We start from the raw sequence: 19,575 nt of genomic DNA on the forward strand, positions 1-19,575 counted from the left end.
ATATTATTGTATAATATTGTCAACCTTTATATCATAGATTTTCCATCTCTTTAATTGATTTTCTTTTGTATAATTTCTTTAAATTGCCACCAGCATTCAAAAAGAACCTGACAAGATAGAACATTGTACTGAATATAATAAAGTATAGGATAAGGATTAAATTTGGGTTGGATAAGGACAAGATTAGGCTTTATTTCAAGGGAGGAAAAACAACTTTCTAGTAATTAGAGCTCTCTAAAATTATAGTGGACTATCTTGGCAACTAGTGTATTTTCCCTTACTGGAGGTCTTCAATCAAAGATTGTCATTACTTGGTTGAAGATGTCATATGGAATACTTGTTCATAGGACTAAAAGGCCTCATGGGGTCCCTTTTAACTTCAATAATAATAACAGCAGCTCATTTTTACATTGTATTTCCAGGTTTACAATTATGTCATTTTCATGTTGAGAAGGAATTTATTCCAATTTGTTCAGGATTATCCTGGGCAATGAAAAATGTTATCACAAGAGTATATGTTCTATTTATGAGTGACTGATTGCTTATAGGGTTGGATTAGAGAGGCAGCATTGTATAGTAGAAAGAAAATTAGTCTATATTCAAATTTTGACTCAATCCCCTTTCTCTGTGACTAGGATAATAAGTCAATGGAGATCCCTGAGCATTAGTTTCCTTATTTATAAAACGAACAGGTTAGAATAGATAGACTATAAGGTCCCTTCCTGTTCTAGATATATGACCATATAGAAAAGAATCATATTTGGGTACGGGGAAGGGAGTGGTTGAGACTGTCCATGTCTGGCTAGGCAAGTATCCAGGAGTATATTTTTTGTTCTCTTCTCTAGTTTTCCCCTCAATTTCCCTAATATTTCAGAGGGCTCTTATTAGTCATTTTACTCTAGGGCTTATATAGATTATTTTTATTACCTTTTTGTAGATTTAAAGTTTCTCATACATTGATATAATCTATTTCATGCCTATTTTCATTTTATATATTTTTATTATAAATAACTGACTTCCTGCAGTTTTATACATATCTAACAAATCTTTAGAGAACAGAAACAAACTCAAAACTAATCTGATATTTGAAAAATTGGTAAAAATACTGCTTTCTGAAAGGATATAATAAAAAAAGAAACTATACAGAAGAAAAGGGACAGAAAACCCATGATACAAAAGGGATAAAATGGAAAGGATTATTATGATTGATTAAAAATAGGCCCATGCCTAGATGACATAATCATCTGATTTATAAAATACAGAGGCATTTGTTAAAGGAAAAAGTTGATAAAACTTTTCAAGAACAAGAAAATTTAATTAGGTATCAAGAGGAGATAAAATTAATAGTAGCTTAAAAGGAGAAAAGGAAAAACAAATATATGAATTTCAAAAGCATTACCCCAACAATGACCTCTAATTTATAGCTTATCTCATAACTTCTATACTTTACTTATGCATTTGTATTCTTTTTTGTATCATAGTCTTTTTTAATAATACATCATCTTTCCTACCACATAGTGAGCTCTATGTAGTAGGAACCACACTTATTTTAATCTGTTTTTTCCCCAGCATCCAGGACATATTTTTAGATGTAGTAACAATAGCTAGAATTTAAACAGAACTCCAGACTTGTGAAGCGTGTTGCATATTATAATATTTAATCCTTATAACAACTCTATGAATTTGGGATTATTATTATTATTCCCATTTTATATGAAACTAAGGGTGGAAGCTTACCAACATCACAAAGCTAGTTAGCAAGTGTCTGAGACACCATTTGAATTTAGGTCTTCCTGACTCTGAGTTTAATATTCTTTCTGTTATGCCACCTGCTTATCTCTATAGTTGATAGTACAGAATAAAGATACCTCTATAACTATACTAGGGTCAGATAGCTGACTCAATGGATAGAGCAGGGCCTGGAATCAAGAAGACCTGAGTTCAAATAAAGCCTCAGAAACTTACTAGCTATGTGACCCTAGACAAATAACTTTGCCATAACGATTGGTTGGTTATTGTCTTTTGTACCTGAAGAGGACCATTAACTCCATTTGCCTCAGTTTCTTCATCTGTAAAATAAAATGGAGAAGGAAATAGCAAACCACTCCAGCATCTTTGTCAAGAAAATCTCAAATTGGGTCATGACGAGTTGGATATGACTGGAAATAACTAAACAACAACTATAACATCAATATAACTATACCATAAAGTAGATATTTTGATTAATGTTTGTTGAATCCATAAATGAACAATGCATTTGTGGATAAGTTCCTAAAAGAAGAAAATCCAATACTCCTGGTAAAGGGAAGGATACTGAGCAAAAAAGGAAATTATCCCTCCTTATAAGAGATTTAATTCTAAAGGTGGAGACACTAAGTACATTTATAAATTTATTTACAAATAAAGTACATTTATAAATATACATAGCGTAAATATAAAGTGAATAAATACACACACATGCAGAGTTGTTAAGTACAAGACTGAAAAGGAAAGTACTATCAGGTGTGTGTGTGTGTGTGTGTGTGTGTGTGTGTGTGTGTGTGTGTGTGTGTGTGTGTAAAGACTTCATGCAAAAAACAGTACTTTTGATCTGGAAAGGAAGTGAGGTTCTCTCTGAAGTAGTAACAAGATGCATATTCCAGGCATATAAAATAGCCAGTGTAAAAGCAAAGATGCTATATAACATCCTATGTGAGGAAGGTCAGTATGGTTGGATTGAAAAGGATAGAGGAGGGAAAAACTCAGAGAATGCCCAATGAGGCTGGAAAGATAAGTTGAAGTCCAAATGTTTAGGGCTTCTCAGGAAGTTAAAAAAAAACCTGGTGCTTTTTGTTATCCTATGTAACTCATGTCTCTGCTCCTTAAAACTGCATCATAGTAACTTTGCCATAAAGATTGGTTGCTGTCTTTTGTACTTAAGAGGCCAAAATGACATCACTATGTCAGAGTCAAAGTACAGTGCGTCCATCTGTGGCCTATCAGACACAGTATGAGCTTGGAAGACCCTAGACCAGATAGGATACAATTAAGTAAAATAGTAAAATGTAAGATGTAAAATAATAGAAAAGTACAGATGATGTCTTTTGACTCAAACATAAACTGGATTTAAGTGAGGCAGAATTGCACAAAGTTGTTGGCCTCATTCTCTCTTCCAGAGTCACTAGAGTCCAGTAGCAAGACAAAAATCAAGACAACTAGCAGCTGTATAATAAAATTAAGTATAATGTATATACTCTGATTTAGTTTTCTTTTTTAATGTAAAACATTTCCTCACATTAGTCATTTTATGGAAGAGACCTAAAACAAAATAAAAAAGAAAGAAAACAAAAGTGAAAGATGGTTTGTTTCAGTCCACATTCAGATTCTATCAGTTCTTTCTCAGGGGGCAGATGGCACTTTTCTTCATGAGTCTCTGGGATTATCTTAGATCACTACTGCATCACTGATAATAACTGGGTCATTCACAGTTGTTCATTGAAAAATATTGCTGTCACTATTGTTATGATGATAATAACAGATAATTTGGAGAATGTACAATGTTTTTTTTTCTTCCTTAGAGCACAATAGTATCCCATTACAATTATATACCACAACTTGTTCAGCCATTCCCCATTTTACGGACAACCACTCAATTTTTAATTCTTTGACACCACAAAAAGAGCTACTAAAATGTTTGTACAAACAGCTCCTTACCTCTTTTTTTTATATCCTAGTAGTAGTACCATTGGATCTAATTTCATTTTCTCAGGACCAGGAAGGCTATATCTCCACATAAATGTGCCTGGATACTTGAGGTCTTTGTGAGATATCTGCCATAAACTCAAGCCCCCACTAGCAGTGTTTCTCCATTTTAGGAGGTCAGAACCCAGCATTCTAATTTTGTCTCCCACTAGATAATCTATTAATTGGCTTTTACAAAGGGATATTTACTGCAAAGATATAGCAAGAAAAGTTGAAGTACTAATTATAAGCAGAGACAAAACAAAAGTAAAAATAGACTTGATTAAAAGCACATATGCATAAATACATTATATTAAGTGAATTAATACTTCATGTGTGTTCAATGAATGATACAGCATCTGAATATTTAAAAGAAAAGTTATTTGAATTACATGAAGAAATAATAACAAATCTCTAATATTGGAGATCTTAATGAACCACTCTCAGAACTAGACAAATCTAGTCAAATGATAACCAAGAAAGACGCTAAAGTCCTGAACAGAATTTTAGAAAAGTTAGGGATGATAGTTCTCTGATGTTTACTGATGGAAAGAAAAATAAATCTGCAAATTTCATAACTATGTATGGCATCTTTAAAACAAATGAGCATACTTTAAAAACCACCAAAACAAATATGGAAAAGCAGAAATACTAAATATCCTTTACTGACCAGAAGACAATAAATATTATATTCCATAAAATACCTTTGCAGTAAGGATGAAGATTAATTTGAAAATCAAGTAATTTAATCCTAAAAAACTAGTAGGTAGAAATAATAGAAAATTTTATCAAAGAAAATGACAACAATGAAACAAACTACCAAAACTTTCTGGATATGGTCAAAGCAATCTGAAAGGAAAATGTATTTCTGTTGTCACTTTTTTCAATTAAGAAGAAGAATAGATCAATGAACTGGCATGCTACTTTAAAAACTAAAAATCAAGTTTTAAAAAATTAATTAAATTTAGTAAATTAACCAAACTGAATTAAGTAAATCAAAGAAATTATTAACAAAAATGAAAGCAACAAATCATGAAAGTGATATATAATAATATGAATTATTAAAAATTAGTCATATTTTTACAAGTCAGAGTAAAATCAAATTGCCTGGTAAAAAAATTATAAGGAACCATGATTACAAATGAGGAAGAACCAAAGGAAATTATTAGGCATTATCCTCAAGTCCTCACTTTTCTAAAATCCAACATCTAAGTTATGGTCAAATATTATCATTTCTATCTTCACAACTTCTCTTACATACATCATCTGTTCCCTATTTACAAAACCTGTATCTTCTCAATCACCCAGATTTATAATTTACTCTTCATTCATTACTGTTTACTTTCACTCATTCCCCCAAACCTAATCTGTTGTCAAGTTCATTCAGTTCTCTCTCTCTCTTGCATATTCCCAAAGTCACCACCTGGTACAGACCATCATCATTTCACAACTGGACTATTATTTGGAACCATATCGAAGGGGCCATAAAACTGTATATACTCTATGATCCAGAAATAACACTATATACCAAAGAGATCAAAGGTAGAAAAAAAAGACATACTTGTACAAAAAGTATTTATAACAGCTCTTTTTGTGGTGGCAAAGAATTGGAAACTGAAGGGATGTCCATCAATTGGCAAATGGCTAAACAAGTGATATATAGGAATACTACTGTGCTATAAGAAATGACAGACAAAACAAAAACAAAAAAATTCTGCAAAGACTTACATGAAGTGTCACAAAGTGAAATGAGCAGAACCAGGAGAATACTATAGACAGTAACCACAATTACTGTAAGATGATCATCTGTGAATGACTTAACTATTATCAGTAATGCAAGGATCCAGGACAATTCCAAGGAACTTATGATGAAAAAAGCTCTCCACTGCCACAGAAGGAACTGACAGGGTCTGAATGCAGATTGAAGCATACTATTTATTTCCTCCATGAATTTTTCCCTATTGCAACCAAAAATGTGTCTTTTTTACAAAATGAAGAACATGGAAATATGTATTGTATAATACATGTACAACCTATATTATATTACCTATTTGTGGGAAGCCATTAAGAGAATAGATAAAAATCTGAGACTCCTCTTTTGACCCCTTTTGTGATCCTTGTGATTTCTTGTTGAAAAGTATTGTGGCCTTATTGAAAAGCTTTAAGTTCCTATCAAACCTGAATTTAAAGGGTTAACACTATTAACACAGCAAGGAATGCTGCTCCCTGGTATAGCCAAGGCCAAAATCTTAGCAAGGGGCAATTTGACCCTGAGAAAAATACTCCCAACTTGGCTTCCTGATAAGAAGCCAGTCAAAATTCAGCCTTGGCCTTGGTCTATTCTGAAGCCAATGTTTTGTGTTTTGATGTGACATAATTTGTAACTTCTGCACATCTGCAAAGTTTCAGGGGGGGTTCTTTTGTGTGAAATGAGTCTTGAAATATATATAATAAACTCCATGCTCCTGGAGTCAGAGCTGGAAGCATGAGGTAAAAGACAACTCCCTTGTCCTGTCCTTATTTCCTTATCAACTAAACTGTCCTTATCAGATTATCAGAGATGATAAAGAGATCTTGACACCTACTGTCTCAGGGAAGGAGAAAACATGGATTGAAAAATGCCAGGAAATGATTATTAAAAATTGTATAAACATATAATCTTGAAAAATAAAAAAAATCATTTAAAAAAACCAAACAACAAAATGGAAAATAAAATTGCCTTCTGGTTGGTCATCCTGTTTTAAGTCTCATTCCAATCTATCCTTTACCCAGCACTTAAGGGGATTTCATTAAAGTGTAGGTATGACTATGTTGTACTCCTAGTCAAAAAGTTCCAAGGGTTCCCTATTACCTCCAGAATCAAATATAAAATAATTTGTTTGGCATTTAAAGTCCTTTACAACTTGGCCTCTTCCTACCTTTCCAGTCTTCTTATATTTTACTTCCTTCCATGTACTCTACTATCCTGTGACATTGGCCTTTCTGCTGTCCCTTATGTAGATTACTCCATTACCCAACTTTTATGCCTTTTTATTGGTTGTTCTCCATATCTGGAAAGTCTCCCACCATTCACTATAAATGTGAAAATAAAAAAACTTAATAATATGAAATTTAAAAGCTTTTTTATGAATAGAATTCATTCAGCCAGAAAAATATTAATTTGTTCTGAATGGGGGAAAATATTTTTAATTCAGTATCTCTGGCAAAAGTCTAATGTCTAAAAAAACATATAGCTTAGAGCTTTCATATAAATTACCTAAAGAATATGAACAGTTTTAAAGAAATAAAATGTAAACTATCAATAACTAAATAAAAATGTTCAGAATCATAATTAAAATGAGTAGAATTGAGAAGTATAAGGTTTTACCATCCCTATCACCACTAAAATGATAAAAGACAGAATTAGTAGATTTTCCAGGGGCTATCCAGAGAAGACAGGAACCCCAAATACAATGATAATGAAACAGCCAATTATTTAAATATTCTAGAAATTGATGATGCAAAAAAAAAAGTGACAACTATTTGTATTATTTGACCCAGTGATCCTGCTATAAGGGGTCCAGAATCACAAAAAAAATGGCCTTGCACATTCCACAACATTCCTAATAGCACTTTTTATAATAAGTAGTAACAAAATGTGTGCCCATTAATTGGGGAAATGCCTAAACAAATTGTGGTATGATTATAATAAACATTATTGCAAGTGCCTAGATTTAGACTTCCACACTGTAGCAATGCTTGGAGTGGGTACTAAGAGCAAAATTACAAAAAGCAAAGCCAACCTGAGGTTAATGATTACCACAAAGTCATGGCTGCGACTCTGGTTCCTATTACCCATGTAGATTCTTTCTCACAATCTAGCTGCCTCACAAAGTATAAGCAATGGGTTTTCACTGAGTACTACCACTCTGGCAGTAACTACACACTTATACAACCCGTTTTCTACTACTATGGGAAGTTAAAATCCTCTGCAATCAAATTCCAATTTCTTTAAGATCTTATTCTCCCTTTTACATCTCTCCTTTTAAGAGACTTGGCCAAACAACATTGCCCTCTTGGCCTCATTTCTGGTTTCCAGTCTTTAAAGCCATGTTGGAGCACCAGGAATCTTTCCTCCTCCCTCTTTTCAGCCCCCCTTTTGTGTACAGTCTTTTCCCATGAGAATGTCAGCAGGAATGGCTATATCTTTTGCTTGTATTTGTATTCCCAGCACTTACATATAGAAAGCATTTAATAAATGCTTCTTTCCTTTTTTCCTTCTCCTAAAAGTTAAATTATTTACTCTGAGGTTTTCAATTTGACATCACATTTAACTTGCTGTCTCGTAAATGGCATGTGCCAGAACAATGACAGATTAGAACTTTCTAAGAATGCAAGCAAAATTAGTAAAAATTGAAATTCATGGCATTCAGTAGAAAGTTAAGCCCTTCCCATTTACTTCCCTGTCCAACAAAATGTTATATTTTATTAGCTACTGTGCTTTCCTTAATTCCAAAGACTTTTGAAGTACATGACCTCTTGAATAACTTTTGAATACTGCATTTTATGTCTGCACATGCCAAATATCCTATAGTTCTGATGTTGATCTATTTCCAAGTATTTCAAAACCAGTAAGAGGCAAACATGGAAAAAAGCCAAATAACAAGGTAAACTGAATATTGGGATATAAGTCTTGGAGTTTAACTGCATCATTATAAGTTCAAATCAAAAACACTTTATAAATCAAAATAGCTGATAGTTGAGCTATCATTCAATATTTGAATTTTAGAACTTTATATTAAGCTAAAGCTGACTGCATTCAGGAAAGCAAATATTTTATAACTGCCTCAATGCTGAAATCTTTTAAAAATAAATTTTTTTTGTTCACATGGTCATGCATTGTTACTTAAATTAGCAATATCTGACTGACTGTAACAGCCTAACTTCCTACCAAAGCAGTTTGCTTTCCTTAGTAGCCAACTCAGAAACCTCCTGATGCAAAAAAAGTGCCACACAGTCTTTTATAAGTGAATTGACCCTCCTTTATGCTCTATTCTGTTTGCTGTGCGATGTCTGGGATTCTCAGATATTGCATTTGTGTCCTCATGCTTTGATTCCTATTAACTACTCTCATGGTACAGATCTGATTTGCAATGAATATAGACTACAAAGAAAAAAATCCAGAAAAATAATATTATTGCAGAACTGTAAATAACATATAAAGAATCTGGAAAAACATGTGGAGACTAATATGAACTGATACAGAGTGAAGGAAGCAAATCCAGAAGAAAAATCTATGCAATGATCACAATAATATAAATGAAGGCAAGAGTACTAAAAGTACAGAATCCATGCCAAAGCAATGACCACTATTAGTTCCAAATAGCTGCTGTTAAAAAAAAAAATTCTCTCAGATCAGGAATTAGGAAGACTTGAATTCAAATCTGGCTGTGAATATTTACTAGCTATGTGACCCTGGGCAAATCACTTCACTTGTCTATCTCGGTTTCCCAAACCATAAAACAAGGATAATAAGAGCACCTACCTGCCTCCCAGGTTTGTTGTTGAGTATAAAATGAGATAAATATTTATAAAGTCAGGAACATGAGTCTTCCTGACTGCAGGCTAGACACTCTATGCACTCTATCCACTGAACCACCTAGCTGCCCCTTAAAAGACTATATGTTGGGACATCCAGGTGGCTTAGTGGTTTGAGAGCCAGGCCTAGAGATGGGAGTATCTGGGTTCAAATCTGGCCTCAGATAACTTCCTGGCTTTATGACGCTGAACTAGTTATTTTACTCCCATTAGTGTTCTTCTGCCTTGGAACCTATCAATTCTAAGATCAAAGGCAAGGGTTTAAAAAAAAAAAAAGACCACATTTTGATTTAATTTATTGTGTCTTTTCAAGTTCATAGTATTTTTTCTTCTTCCTTGATATACTCAAAAGATATTAGTGCGTAAGCTACAATTATTTTAGTCCATTGTCAAATGTTTACCATGAGCAAAGCAATTCAAGGTAACCAAAAGTTCCATAAAAATATATTTATTGTTGCTTTTGGATGCATGAATGAAAATACTTAACTTCTTTATCTGACCCTTCAAGAGCCTATGATTTAACTTTCCATTCGGCTGCAACTTCCTTCTATCTCCTGGTTTTGTTTCTGGCTAGAATGTCTAAGAGTGATATGACACTATTCTCTCATATCAAGATCCTAACATTTTGAGCACCAACTGCAAAGTTAATGTTTATGTAGATAATTTCCAAACTATGATTGTGAGCATTCCCAATCTGTCTTCTGCCATTTTGCCACCACTACTGCAGTCAAAAAGGGGCATATAAAACAGAGGGTTCTTTTGTAACTATCATATTCATAAATTATCAGTCAAAAAACTGACAATTGGATTTGAACAAAGCCTCTCCAAATTTAAGTTATTCAAGTTCCCAGAAACTGAACATAGTCTGTTTCTGGGCCCATCCTATAAGTCTTTCCAGGACAGCAGAACCTGTTTTCTGTAGGCAAAGCCCTTTTTTAACATGAACGAAAACATTTATTTATAGCCAAATGCAGGCTTTATTTGAAATGGAAAAACACTTTCCCAATAAGATTAGAAGCAAAGATTCCTCCATGTCTTCTACAACTTGACATAGTACCAGAAAAGCTAACTATAGCAAAGAGAAAAAAAGAAAGAATAAGCACTGGCAAAGAAAGGGCAAAATTATTCCTAACTGAAGGCATTATGGTAGTTTATTCAGAAAACCCTAGAGAATTAAGGAAAAACTAAACAGGGTAATAAATTTAAAAAAAAAGAATATAAAATGCACAGAAATAACTCAGCATTTTTGTATATTACTAACAAAAATCAAGGGGAAAGTATGAAAATTCTACTTCTAACCAATACAAATGAGTAAACTGAGAATTAACTGATCAGGAGACACACACAGGGCTTAAATATAGAAATATATTATAAATATATAAAATACAATTTATTTATATAAATATATAAAATATAATTTATAGAAATAAAGGAGACCTATAACTTGAGAGATATTCAACATTCATGACTGGGCCATACTAATACAAAAAATATCACCCAAACGAATATACAGGTATAACTCTTTAAATCACATAAATAAAAGAATACTCTATATAGAATTTGACAACACTTGGACAGTTCATATGGAAGAACACAAAGTAAAAATGTTGAGAGAAATAACAAAAAAAAATAGAAATGACAATGGACTAGTATGGCTACATCTCAAAGTAGTGATAAGTGAAAGTGATTTTTGAAATCACGGGACTCTCAGGACCTCAGTTAGCTCACCTGCAAAATGGGTGTAATAACGCCGGCAGTTTAGGTCTCAGTGGACCGTGATGGGAAAGGAGGCGATTGGCCAACCACAGTGAAGGACTAACTGAATATTTGTTTTTATTATTATTAAGGGATAGAAAAACAGGAAGAAAGTAACAGTTCTTCCTGATGCAGACTTTCCTTTTAAGGTTCTTCCCTCATTTGGTCCTCAGAGGAGATTCTCCTGCACAGGCGCACTCGCATAGAGGAAGGGGATGAAAGTCCTGGACTGCACAGGCGCCTTGGAGAGGTGAGCTTTGATAGGCTTCTTCAAGGAGAAGGGGCGGGATCATGGATTGAGAGACAGCTGGTCCAGGTTAGAGGACTGAACGCTGAGTCTTGGCCGATTGATAACAGTTGAAACTTTATACAGCATTTGGGATTTATCTATGTTATCTTATTGGGCCTTCATGACACCGGGGAATTGGGAAGTACAAATATTGTCCTCATTTTCCAGGCGGAGAAAGCGAGGTTTAGAGGGTCGTGTGCCCAAGGATGTGCCTACTAAGTAGTCAATCCCGAAGCTGAGAGCTATTTCCTCCTTTTAGCTGTTCATGGTGGTTTCCAAAGCAGAAGGAAGTCAATAAGGCTGTCCACTGTCCCTTTAGGCAACCGAAAGACTGAGGAAATTAAACAGCTCTTCCCTGGAAAAAGATTGGAGAACTTGCTCTGCTCTAGGAATTGACTCTCATTGCAAACCAGTGGCGAAGCACATCATGGCGCTGGCGCTGGGACAAACAGCTGTCACCGAGGAAGTCTGATATGCATTATGTATCCACAGAAAATTCTTTTGGATGAATATTCCAGCAAGAAGTTCAATAGGTAGTTACAAGTTTCTTGCAAGAACTTTCTAAGAATGAGAAGGAGGGCTGTGGTGAGAAAGGGTCCAGTGAAATCCACCCAAAGTATTGTGAAAAAGGATGATGGGGCATTGGTCTCTAAGTCCATAGGAAGGAAATAACTGGATATGTTCCAATGTTAGAAGCCAGACAGCAGCTAATTTTTAACTAGGCAGTATGTTTGGTATAAAAGAACACTGGATTTTGAGCTAAAGGATCTGGAATTTGAATCCTGGTTCATTTTACTTGTCTGATGTGGAAGAAATCCTTTCATTTCCCTGGGCCTTTTCTGTGAAATGAGTGGATTGGACTAGTTGCCCTTTGAATTCCAGATCTATGATCCTATGACCAATTAACAAACATTTATTAATCACCGATTATGTATCACTGTGTTAAGGAGGCAGCCTAAATATAATCTCATGGCAGGAAAGGGGAAGAATCCTCATGTATTTTATTTTTATCTTTGTATCCTGAGTGGAAGATAATACTCAAGAACTGAGGCTGGCAGGGGAATACTTCAAGATAGTTTTCTATGGGTCTGCACTACTAGCAGTTAGCCCAAGCTAGAGGTATATATCCAGTAATACAGCAGATGTCTGCTGAAGCAGGCTAAGATGCTAGGATTTTTCTGGAGAGACCAAACCCAGAAATACCAGTAATTCCAAGCACTCAGAGCCAAAACTCTTTGAAGTTATCACCAAAGCTTCAGGGACTCTTTGAACCTCAAAGTTCTGGAATAAGTTAATGTAACGGGTTTCTAATTCTAAAGGCCAGGAACACAAGAAGTTGCACAACTTGGGCTTACTGCCTCTAAAGGAAAGAGGAGGACCAGCAATAAATGTCTACAGGTATACTGACACACTCTCTGAGCACACTTATGTGTACATAAGGCTGGAGGCAAGGTAAGATTGCAAACAAACCTGGGAATAAATTAAAAAATTAATCCCATTGTTTAACTTTTAAAGAGGGTAGCCAAAATAGAGACTCTTAATTGTTACAGAAACACTGGTGAAGCATTCTGGTGTAGAGGAAAAGACAATGGATTCAGAATTTTGCCTAGGGTTACTTAGGTCACTTAACCTTTGTGAGCCTTATCTGTAAAATGAGGGCAATAATCCCTAGTTTGACAACCTCAAAGAACTTGTCAGTATTAGGCACTTAGAGTTGTCATGGATCTTAATGGTAATCCAGGTGAACCTCTTATTTTGACAGATGAAGAAACTGAATTCCAGAGAGGTTTATTAATAACTTGGATAAATTTTTCTAGTATTGTTCTGAGTCAAAAATCACCATCCAGATTCTTCTGAGGAGGATCTTGATACAAGGATCACATTTTTAAAAAAAAATTTCATGTAAGGTTTTCTAGTTTAGGGGCAGCCAAGACATATTTTTTGAGCTAGGGGAGTTTCTGCCACTCATCCTGGCAGTGGGCTTGGTTTGGAAATAGACTGCCAGAAACACTTGTGTGAGCTTAGAAAAGACTGACTAGGCATCAGTGATCCTCTGTCATAACTTCACATCATTTCATATTATCTGGGAAAAATTTGTAGTATACAGAATCACTAGGCTGTCTGTGTCTGCCTCATGTTTAGAACTAGGCATGTGACTGTTTGGGAAATGACTGGTGAGTCAGTGGAGAGGGAAGAGAGCTGAAGCTGTCTACGGTATTTATAAACTCAAATTTCTAGCTCTATAGCAGGATGCAGCATCATTTTGACAGGCTGTTCTCATGGGAAACTTGCAGTTTCTATAAGAATTTGATTATGTTCACATGGACAAGGGCTTTAATTGATGGGAGTCCAATTGAGAAGAATCAATTGATAGTTCTCATGGGAAACTCATATATTTTTTTAAAGATTTGATTACAGACCTAAGGACATGGGCTCTAGTGGAGAGAAGTCTAACTGCAGAGATAAAGAACTGCTAGGGTGAGGGTTGGGAAGAGTATTGCAAATGGAATAGCAGTTAAAAAAATTTAAGGGATTTTTTTTCAAGCTCTCCAGATCTTCAATTTGACCATGTTCCAGCTCTGTAACTCATCTTCAGAGGGGATTTAAGGCCACTGACATTGCTTGGAAATGGTCAAGGGCTCAATGAATTAAGAGGGACCTAAGCTTAATGTGGCAGAATCTCAATAAATCTCCTTTGTTTTCAATTGTCTCCATGTGTAATTTCAAGGAAATACTTTGGTCAAAATAGATACACACATGCTTAAATACTTGGCACTGATTGGTTAGTTACCTACAGCCCATCAAACATTTCTTTGAAGTTTTCCTTCTAAGGAAAACACTTTTTGTTTTAAGAAACACTTTAAAGACTTGCAAAAAAAATTATTAATCTTCCATTGGAAGACAAAAATGAAACAATCCTTGCCTTCACTGCCATTATATTCTACTGGGGAAATAACTTGTTCAAAAGTGGAATGGGCTACACAGAACTATCATCCTGCCTACAGATTGTGTGAGGTGTACCTGGGCATATTGCTATTTCTCTGGTGACCTATCTTTAAATTTCAGTAAGGCCCTGCTTCATGGCAGGGCTGAAAAATGAAATTTTTAGTCAAGACTAAAAATGCTTTTAGTCAAGTTGAAAAGGCAAATCAGTATTTTAAGGAAAGGGAAAGGGTTTGATTGAAAGAAGTACTTTGTCAAGTTTGTTATTTTAAAATTAGGTTTAGATAAGATCCTAGTTTAATTTTTTTGAAGTTTAGTGAAGTTTTGATTTGAATAAAAAATAATGCTCTTTATGTTAGAATCCATCTTTAAAATAGACAAATTCCTTGGATACATATCCTAAAGACAACATTCACTATATGATAAGAAACTCATGTAGGGTTCCATTCCATAAGCCTCTTCAATTTCATTCAACATATAGTCAGAAAAGAGTCCTGTATTTCCATGTAATAAGAAAAATCTCTATTTTGATGTTCTTTAGGCAAGGCAGAGCTGATGACCACTTACTTGCAATAGGTTCTGGGGAGGATTTTTTTTTCAGGCATAAATTAGATTAGATGGTTGCTGTGTTTCCTTTCAGTTCTAAAATTCTGTGATACTACATACCCTTATAAGTACAAAAAGAGTACTATATATACAATGCAATTTCAAGAGGGACAGAACACTGAAAATTGAGGTGGAAGAAAATCAGAAAAGATCTCATTGAAGAAATAGTAATTCAATTGTTCTGTGAAGGAAGTTAGAAATTCTATAAGGCAGAGTTGAAGAGGGTATACTTTTCAGGAATAGAGTACCACCTGGACAAAGGCAGGCAGGTAGAAGGTTTTATATATCATCGGAACAGCTAGCAAACTCATTTGACTAGAACAGAGAACATGTAAAGGTGAGTTATATGATAAGATCATAGTTCTAGAGTTGCAAAAAATCCTCAGTGGTCATCTAATTCTAGCTCCTCAGACATACTAGAGATATTAGGTGACCATTTCAAGGTCACACAGGTAGTGTCAGAAATGGGATTGAAACACAGGAGTTCTGACAACCGAACCAGTGTTCTTTCCACTTTATGAATGGAAAATCCATATTATAAATCATTTTGAATATCTTGAATAATTCATATTAAAGATTCCTCTTTGAAATAGTCAAAGATGACAGACCAATGAGTAAAAAAGTGATAGGACTATATCCATCATGACATTTTATGAGATCCAATTGAGGATACACCAGATAAGTTTTTATTAAAGTAGCATTTGAATAAAAATTGTCCTCAAAAACTCTGCGGTTTCAATTCTTTGTCAAATTCTCTTCTTTCATACTGGGAGTAATGTATCTGAAAAGCTGCTAATGATACACTAAGAGACTTCTATCAATGTTATTGTCAGCTAAATTCTATCAGAGCTATCTCAAGGTGACTGTGGAGAAGGCTTGACAAAAACAGAGTTCTACAAATAGAACAGAAGGTAAAACTCCATACTTTGGGGTATGTGCTGGGTAAAAGAATTCCATGATGACTCCCTGCTGATTGCTGTCTTCTAAACTAATTTGTTTTGGTATTCCCCAGTCTTTGCCTGTATTCAAATGTTTCCTGAATTGGAAGGAACATCATGCAAAATGATTTTCTTAAAATACTGGTCTGACTATGCTACTCTGCTCTTCAGAAATCTCTTCTGATTCCTTCTATTAACCACGATGATAAAAATATACAGATCTTACTGTGGCATGGAGAGCTTTTCAAAACCAGTTCTGGCCTACCTCTCCAGCTCATTCAAATCTCTTAATAATTCTCTACAGCCCATTCCACTTGCCAAAGTGTCCATCTCAATATCTTTGCATGCATGGGATATTTCCTATGCTTGGAACACCCCATCCCTACCTTTCACCTCAAACTTTTTTTTTTAATTTTATTTTTTAGAAAAACATTTTTCCCATGGTTACATAATTCATGTTCTTACTCTCTTCCCCCCAAACCCCACCCCCCTCACCCCGTAGCTGACGTGCATTTCCATTGGTTTCTTCACATGTCATTGATCAAGACCTATTTCCTTATTATTGATAGTTGTACTAGGGTGGTCGTTTAGAGTCTACATCCAAATCATGTCCACATCAACCCATGTGTTCAAGCAGTTGTTTTTCTTCTGTTTTTCCTCTCCTGTAGTTCTTCCTCTGAATGTGGGTAGCGTTCTTTTCCATAAATCCCTCAGAGTTGTCCTGGGTTATTCATTGCTGCTAGTACAGAAGTCCATTACATTCGGTTTTCCCACAGCTTTCTTGATCAAGACCTCAATCTTGATCAATCCATGGACAGGCTCACTATTTACCAGAAATTGAACTTCCCTTAAGGTTTACCTCATGTATCACCTTTCCTCATTCCCTCTCTATTAAGGCTAAATTTAAAATTATCTTTTATTTGCTTGCCTTATATTTATAAATATTCCCTAGGAGAATATAAACTCTTAGAGAAAAAGGACTATTTTTGTTATTGTTTCTCTTTAGTTATCCATAATGCGGCCACAGAGTAGAGAATTAATTGTTGAATGAAATTGAAGAGGCTTATGGAATGGAACCCTACATGAGTTTCTTATCATATAGTCAGAAAAGAGACTATTTCCATGTAATAAGAAAAATCTCTATTTTGATGATCAGTATAAAAATTATGAAGAGTCTAAGTTACTTTGTAACTTATCATGAATCTGGATCTTGGATCCTTTGATACTCTTGCTCTAAATGGAATCTCTTTTTAAATTAATTACATGTAAGCTATAAAGTTCTGCTTTCCTAATTAACCATTTCATTTGCTTATGAAAATAGACCACATACCAAATAATAGAGGTTTACTCCCCAGGAGAGAAGTAGTCTTCTCTTAGTTTCTGCTCCCAAAGTTACAAGAGTCTCATCTAGTAGCAATTAGCTAGTAACTCTAGTAGCAACTCAACAACTATATTAAAGACACAAAATATAATGGATTAAGGGAGAAAAATGGGAATGTATCCTGATATATAACTCATAATAATAGTATGCAGTAAAATAGCATTTTAATTACAAATTATTTTCATTCATACTACTTATTTGGTTTTCCTTGCACCCATGAAGTAAGCCCCCGTTTTTTGTAAATGTAGAAACGAAGGCTCAGAGAGATCCGAGGTCATCTGGCTAGTATTGTGCCAAGCCTTCTGACTCCAAGGCCACTGCTTTTTCTACTATACACATGCACACACACACATACACACACACACACACACACACACACACACAGAGCCTCTACTAATTTTTTCTTCTCCCTTTGGAGAAGTTTCTTATCTTCTATTTTTCTTAGTCAAAGGTTGAATTGAGGGGATGTCCATCAATTGGGGAATGGCTGAACAAATTGTGGTATATGTTGGTGATGGAATAGTATTGGGCATTAAGAAACAAGATGATTTCAGAAAAAGCTAGAAGATCTGCAGGAACTGATGCAGAGCAAAAAAAGCAGAACTAGGAGAACATACAATAACAGCAATATTGCATGATGATCAACTATGAAAACCTGGTTACTCTCAGCAATGTAATGATCTGGGATAATCCTGAAAGACTTATGATGAGGAATGTTATCTACCTCCAGAGAAAGAACTGTTGGAGTCAGATGGATCTAAGCACACTATCTTTCACATCAGTGAACTTACAGGTTTTTTGGGGGGATTTTGATTGTGTATGAGTGTGTTTTTTACAGCAGGGATCAATATGGAAGTGTGTTTTGCATGATAAAAATTAAAAATAAAAGCAAAGAAAGCAGACTGACATGGAAGCAAGTCCAAGAGCAAAAAACTCTGAGGCAAAAACTTCCTTCTTCAGACACCAGAGAGTATTTTGTTTTGCAACTCTCTAATGTACTTTTCAATTAATATTGTGTGTTATTATTACTTGTGTCTATAATTTATCTCCTGATTAAAATGTAAGATCCAGGAGGGCCGAGACCATATTTTACCTTACTTTGTACCTCCTTAAATGCCTAGCACAATATTCCACACACAGTAGCTGCTAAATAAATGATTGCTGAATGAATGAACAAATGCAGTACATCTTTCAAATCACAATTGTGCCAAAAGAAACCTTCATAGAAATGTTTGCCATCCATCTGTTTATTCACTGAGGAAGAGTTGTTAATTATCAACATGAGAGTGACAAAGAAAGTCCCACACTTCAGAACCTTGCGATCCAAAAATGCCAAATGCAAGGATAAAGACCTATGCCATTAAACTTGGGCAACTCAAACACTAAAATAACAACAAATTCTCCCCTAATTTCAAAAGCTATAGAATAGAGCTCTTATAGGAGTTTATTTCAAGTCAAATTTCCCAAGACAATTGTTCTGGGGCTCCTTGTGTCTCACCTTGTCCTGCCTCTGATGTACAGGTATAACACTGTGACTACTTTCCCATGCCTCACCTTGAAGCTCACTTATCTTTATTCCAGTATACCTTTTACTCACTTTCTGAATTTTCCTAATCTGGTCAGAGAGTGTGTCTAATAGTCGGGTTTTCAGGAAGTCCATAACCTTGACCACTCGGCTGTCAATGTAGTAACTAGAATGAAAAAAAAGAAAGGAGAATCAGATAGAATGTAGCAAAAGGGACCACAAATACTTTTTTTTCCCTAGCTCATGATCATTGATGCTTTGCCTTTGAGATTGTTCTTAAAAAAAAAACCCACCACTTCTTATCTTCTCTATTTCTACTTTCAACTTGGTCTAATGCAGTAATTTTTCAGTTTTAGTCTATAAAATATACAGAATTATATAGAAGCTGCTAGATGTCATAATAAAAATGAGACAATAGAGTTTACTTTTTTTTAGGCAATGCAAATTCTGAAAGACTCAAGAGTTATTGTCAATGCAATGGTTAACTATGGTTCTAGAATGCCAGTGATGAAGAATACCACCCAATTTATGAAAGAGAGGTAAAAGACTAATATTTAGAATGAGATTCATATTTTTGGATATGACCAATGTGGCTATTTCTTTTGCTTGACTCTGTTTATTTGTTACAAATGCTTCGCATTTCTTTTTTTTTCCTTCTCACCCAAGATATGGGAGGGGAGAAGAAAAAGGAAAAAAATAAATTCTTGATAATGAGAGGGGAAAAGTTCGTATGGGTTTTGCCACCTTTATGTGTAGAAACTGCATTTATGAAAAGATTGAAATTTTATATTTTTAAAAACCTGTACTGTGCAAGTGATTATTTAATTTCTTACTATAAGAG

General features: G+C 34.7%; 1 protein-coding gene across 3 annotated transcripts in view; it reads right to left on the minus strand.

Moving 5' to 3' along the window:
* HPSE2 (heparanase 2 (inactive)) overlaps positions 1-19,575 on the minus strand; it is a 695,104-nt gene that overhangs the window by 195,076 nt on the left and 480,453 nt on the right. For all 3 annotated transcript variants that reach the window (XM_044665757.1, XM_044665756.1, XM_044665755.1), the window contains one exon: positions 18,807-18,900. In XM_044665757.1, the coding sequence (XP_044521692.1) occupies positions 18,807-18,900 (94 nt within the window). The remainder of the gene's footprint in view (positions 1-18,806; positions 18,901-19,575) is intronic.

The sequence above is a fragment of the Gracilinanus agilis genome, chromosome 2, assembly GCF_016433145.1.
Source record: "Gracilinanus agilis isolate LMUSP501 chromosome 2, AgileGrace, whole genome shotgun sequence".
NCBI classification, from domain to species: domain Eukaryota; kingdom Metazoa; phylum Chordata; class Mammalia; order Didelphimorphia; family Didelphidae; genus Gracilinanus; species Gracilinanus agilis.